The sequence below is a fragment of the Brachycentrus maculatus genome, unplaced genomic scaffold (genome assembly GCF_059751285.1).
Source record: "Brachycentrus maculatus isolate JH-2025_06_01 unplaced genomic scaffold, ASM5975128v1 h1tg000576l, whole genome shotgun sequence".
Classification (NCBI taxonomy): domain Eukaryota; kingdom Metazoa; phylum Arthropoda; class Insecta; order Trichoptera; family Brachycentridae; genus Brachycentrus; species Brachycentrus maculatus.
Genome location: NW_028281316.1, coordinates 313218 through 318799, shown reverse-complemented (window position 1 = coordinate 318799; position 5582 = coordinate 313218). Strand labels below are relative to the sequence as shown.

General features: G+C 36.4%; 1 protein-coding gene across 1 annotated transcript; it reads right to left on the bottom strand.

Annotated features, from left to right (window-relative positions):
* Nucleotides 1-428: 428 nt before the first annotated feature.
* On the bottom strand, nucleotides 429-5143 carry LOC148301327 (uncharacterized). The gene is made up of 3 exons (XM_088273433.1): nucleotides 4813-5143; nucleotides 2495-2580; nucleotides 429-751 (listed from the first exon to the last, which is right to left on the bottom strand). The coding sequence occupies exons 2-3, from the start codon at nucleotides 2508-2510 to the stop codon at nucleotides 453-455; spliced, it is 315 nt and encodes a 104-aa protein (XP_088129559.1). The 5' UTR covers nucleotides 2511-2580; nucleotides 4813-5143; the 3' UTR covers nucleotides 429-452.
* Between the last annotated feature and the right edge of the window lie 439 nt (nucleotides 5144-5582).

Here is a 5582-nt window from a genome sequence, read left to right as displayed (position 1 = left end):
TGAATGATATCAAGGTCCGGAAGGTGTCCTATCTGGGGCATGTGCTGAGAGGAGACAAGTACGAGCTATTGCACCTAATAGAGGGTCCACAAGGCGTGGGCAGAAGGCAGATTTCCTGGCTCCGGAATAAACGAAATTGGACGGGGATAAGGGCCGCCGAGGCGCTGTTTAGAGCTGCCCGAGACAAGGACCAATTTTCTCAAGTCATAATCAACGTCAAAAAGACCCGATATGACACGCACACAAGAAGAATAAGTTAACACTCTCCGTATCATTCATCGTTCACTTTGTGTAATACCACATTTACGCAAAGTGAACGATGAATGATAAGGAGAGTGATACATCACCATACCACAATATTAACAAAGCTTTTGATAAACAAAATATGAAGAAGAACAATAAGTCATTTGAAAAATAAAAGAAACTCATTAGTTTTAAATTACATTTATTATCTATTTATCCTGAGTCTTCTCAACCTTCTCTATCTCCAGCTTGAGCAGTTGGACCTGCAGCCGGCTCTCCTCCTTGAGGAAGTCCATCTTCATCTTGTGGATCTCGCGGCGCTGCTCCAGCTGCAGCCTCTGCAGCTCCAGGACCAGGGCGCTCTCCTTCTTCTTCATCAGGTGCTCCTTCCGCAGGAACTTCTCCTGCAGCTGCACCAGCTTTATCTTGGCCGCAGCCAGTTTGTTCCAGAGCTCGTTAATGCGCTTCCGCTGTATCGTTCTAGAGTTTGCGCCCAGTCTGGAATACCCTGCAACAAAATTATTTTATTTTATTCTTTAAACCAGCGGTCCAAGAACCGGAGTAAATTTCCCCAAATGGGGTAAAAACAAATTTTTGGAATGGACCGAATGGATCGGCCATGTGCTAAGACAAGAGGGTTTCCTGCACCAAATAATAGAGGGGACGATCGAGGGAATAAACGCCAGAGGACGCCCACGCCGCCAATACCTAAGCGATTTATACGAAGACATGGGCTGCTCGACGTATGAGGAGCTGAAGAGGACTTCCGAAAATAGGCGAGAATGGCTAAAGAGATGTCATCTGTTGCTACAGACCAATCCGCAGGATTGAGACCAGAGAGAGAGAGGGAATTCTTTCTAGTTTGGTATTCAATAAACGTGTCATTATTTTAACAAATTTAAACAATTCAGAAATCGATTAAACGCTGAAGACTAGTCAAATTGCTTTTACATCAAAAAGTCCCAATTTTTAAGTAATTGTATCAAACATGAAGCAACATCGTTTCTCCAAAAACTGTAAAGTAAACCTAAAACCCTGAATTCTCGTTTGATCTAATTAGAGAATTAAAATTTTGTTTATCTATTACATCCGCCTCCGTAGTGTAATGGTCAGCATGCTCGGCTACCGTTCTGGAGGTCCCGGGTTCGATTCCCAGGGGGGTTTAATAAATATAAGTGATTTTTTCACTCTAATGTTTATTCAATATTACACTGGACTGGTACCTGAAGTGGAGGGCTGATCACCTTTCCTTCAGGTGTAAACGATCGAGATAACACTGCGTTTATATGAAGCAGTGCCCTATGCACCATTGGGGCGTGGTAAGGGTTTTATTATTATTATTATTATCTATTACATACTTACTATTTTCATGTGAATTTTTTATTCTTTTTCATGTAAATTAATTCAATAAATAAGTTTTATTTTAAATATACATTGATTGTCTTCTTTTCAAAATGGGGGGAGGGGGTAATATCGACTTCCGCAAAAATATTTTGGAGTAATGGTTTACTCTTTTTTTTTATTTCATAGATATATATATATTTTTTTTACTATATGTATTACGGCTCTTTAGGCATGGCCTGTGTTGAGCCGAAATACTTACATGTTAATACAATTTTTTTTTTATAATTGGATTATATACATTACATACAATGGATACAATAACAATTTACAGTATAAAGGTTTTACAATAAAATAATTACACCTGGACTTTAATTAATTTTCTTTCTAACTTGTCCCTTCCAACGAGAAGCAACCATCGACGGACACTGTTCTTAAAGACATGATCACTAAAAAAAAATATAAATTGGAGAGAGTGGTTCTACAGTAGCACAATATCAACCACTTACCTCACTCCTTTCAAGAACGTCATTAATCAAAAAGCTTTATGAAAAAAATTACAAAAGACCTTTTTATGTAAAACCTGAAGGTTTTTTCTCCATTTGAAAAATATTTAGTGTATTTAAAAAAATAATTAAACAATACATGTTCTTCAAAATGCAAAAACAACACTTTCTACCCTGTAGCGGGTAAATATTAAGTTAAAAATATGCCTCTTTTGCTGGGATATATGTAGTACATTTCCTGGGCATTCCGAAAACATGCACAACTGAAAATTAACGATTTTTGATTTATGACGTTCTTGAAAGGAGTGAGCGACTTGTCGCTGTTTAGAGTGACTGCGGACAAAGTAAAAATTGACATGATGACCTGCAATGCGGAGTCTCGCAATAACAAAAAAAATACTTACTTGGAGGAGACTGCATTTTGGATGAATTTTTGAAAATATGCGTCCAAATGGCCCAATCAACACTTAGGCTTCAACGATAAATGAATCTGAAATCAAAATGATAACAAAAATATGTCAGTAAACTCATAATTGAGTCTAAATTTGGATAAACTTTATAAAATAAAACAACTTTGTTTTAACCACTTTTCAATGGTACACTTTATCCAACCGGTTCAGATAAAAACCTTGTCAACATCAGGGTTTATGTACTAAATTCTAAAACATTGAAATACTCACAGTTATTTACCCTTCCCTTACCAAAAACTTCCACGCACTCCGTACACCATATGAAAATATGATTTTAAAAACTCCTAAATGTTGTTTTTACTGTGCATTGCGTAGTGAATACGTCAACTCTAAATGAAAACTTTAAATCATATTTTGGCAATGGCAATGGACAGGATATATCGCTCACTCCTTTCAGAACGTCATAAATAAAAAAACATGATTTTTCAGAACGTTTTTAAAGTTTAAAAATACAATACAATGCATTAAAAATAAATATCAAGCCACTTATTGAACTTTTTACTGTGCACAGATCTTTTTAAGTAAAACCTGAAGATTTTTTCTCCATTTGAAAAATATTTAGTATATTTTAAAAAATAATTAAACAGTACATTTTCTTCAAAATGCTAAAACAACACTTTCTGCCCTGTAGCGGGTAAATATTAAGTTAAAAATATGCCTCTTTTGCTGGGATGAAGTACATTTTCTGGGTATTCCGAAAACATGCACAACTGAAAATTGACGATTTTTGATTCATGACGTTCTTGAAAGGAGTGAGCGATAATGCAAGACAGGACCCAGGATCCCAAGAATTTTACGATGGAGACCTTGGGAGAGCAAAAGAGGTGGCAGAAGACCCCAAAAGAGATGGTCCGACGACATAGTCGCTGTGGGGGGTAGGAACTGGCTGCAAGCAGCAACCGACCGGAGGAAATGGAAAGAAGGGGAAGAGGCCTATATCCAGCAGTGGAGGTCAGAGGCCTCATGAAGAGAAGAAAGAAGACGATTTGAAGTGTTTTCTGAGCGTCAGGTTGAGATTGTCGTCACAAAATGTTAAAATACATATGTTGGCAGGCGCTGTGGCGTAGTTGGGTAGACGCTCGACTGCAAAACTGGCATCGCGGGTTCGATTCCCGCCAATTGCAAAATGAATTCAAGAAAGATTTATTTTCAATTGGTCTGGGTGTTTGTGATGTGTTTTTCACATTTACGTTCTCTATCCTTACTATCCTACCTGCAGACAAGCATCTAAAATAGACGCTTTGGGGGTTATTCCTTTAAAAAAATAATAAAAAATTAAAAATATTATCCATGAATATTGGAATATTTAAGTAGAAAAACAATGTAATAACATTATTCAAATAGTAACTAACTAACTAACTAACTAACTAACTAACCATCACGCCGCTTCCCCGCAGGGGTAGGCAGAGAGAATAGAGCGCCACACCACTCTGTCCTTGCAAACATTCTTCGCCTCTTCCACGTTCATGCATCTCCTCATACATACCCGCCGATTGTTACGACTCCTAACCTGACCACTTTCAAGTATTTGGCATACCTGATCGTGCCATGTTTTTCTCGGTCTTCCTCTGCTTCTTTTCCCGCTAACATTCGCCTCATAAATTTGTTTTACCGTTCTTTCCTCACTCATTCGTTCTACATGTCCAAACCATCTCAACACACCTTTCTTAATTTTATCGATAATGCTTATCTCAGCTTTGCATTCCTTCCTTATTTCACTATTCGCACATCTATCATACATCGTTTTGTCGCACATTCTTCTGAGAGATCGCATTTCGACTGCATTCAGTCTACTTTCATCCTTCTTTTGCCAACTCCATGTTTCACTTCCATACATTAGAGTTGGAACCAGGACTCCGTTGTGCACTGCCAGTTTAGCTTCCGCTGATAGGTTTTTATTTGCTATAACTGATTTCAGTGCACCATTAACTTTGTTCAAAATATATTCAAATAGTTATAAAGATTTATTTTAAAAATATATATTAAACACCTCATTTGTTAGTGTGGCTTAAGGTTATTATAATATTAAACAAGACAGAATTCAAGGACGATAAATTTGACATAACAGTCGCATAAATTGGAATGGACCATAGCTATTAAATAAATAAATAAATTACGACAGCTTCCAGTGAGTCAAATCATTATCCATATGCATGCACTATATATTTATCATAGCCCTCTCGGCGTATATATTCACTTTTCCATATCGCAAAAGCAATTTATGAAATCTAAAAATAATAATTTCAACTTACTCCCGTCTTTCTTTTAATGAAGAAATGTCGATGGCGTGAAACGCATTCTCCGGAAAACTCGATTGGTGTTTTGATGACAATGGAATATCGATCAGCTTCCAATCGGGAATTACACAAATAAAGCAAGGTTGAAATTTTTAATTTTATAATTAAACCACTTTTCAACCGTTACGCGATGTTTCCACAACTACACAGCTTTTGAAAGGTATCAAATAAACATATCCATGACAATATGTATGATGTTTCCTAGGTCTTGATAGCGATTTCACATAAATAAAAAACAATGAAATCAAAACCGCTTTCAATGACAGATGTAGTATTGCCAGACGTCAATGAATATAAAAACAATGCTGCCAGTTTGCAATATGTATATTAAGTAGGCACTTAAATAGTAAAAAAAATGGTATTTTTCAAAATACGATTATAGGTAGCCTTTTAATTTTTTGGCAACAAATGTTTTTATCTAAATCAGAAATGGTCAGTGATTTATTAGAATTCGACAGCTTTCGTCGTGAAATTCTTGAACGAAGCCTCTATTTCCCAGGGACAGTGCAATAAATAAAACACTTTTTGACTTGGCATCTGATATCTAATGTTCCTGCGTAAGACTGATCATGTTGCATTCGCGTAATTGACAATTACATTAACTCTACTTCAATTCGGTGCAGTTCCTGATGTACCATTGAATGCTAAATCAAATAAATGAAAGAAAAGAAGAAAAATTAGAATCTGGCTTATTTTAAACACAGCATTTTCAATATTTTTTTTAT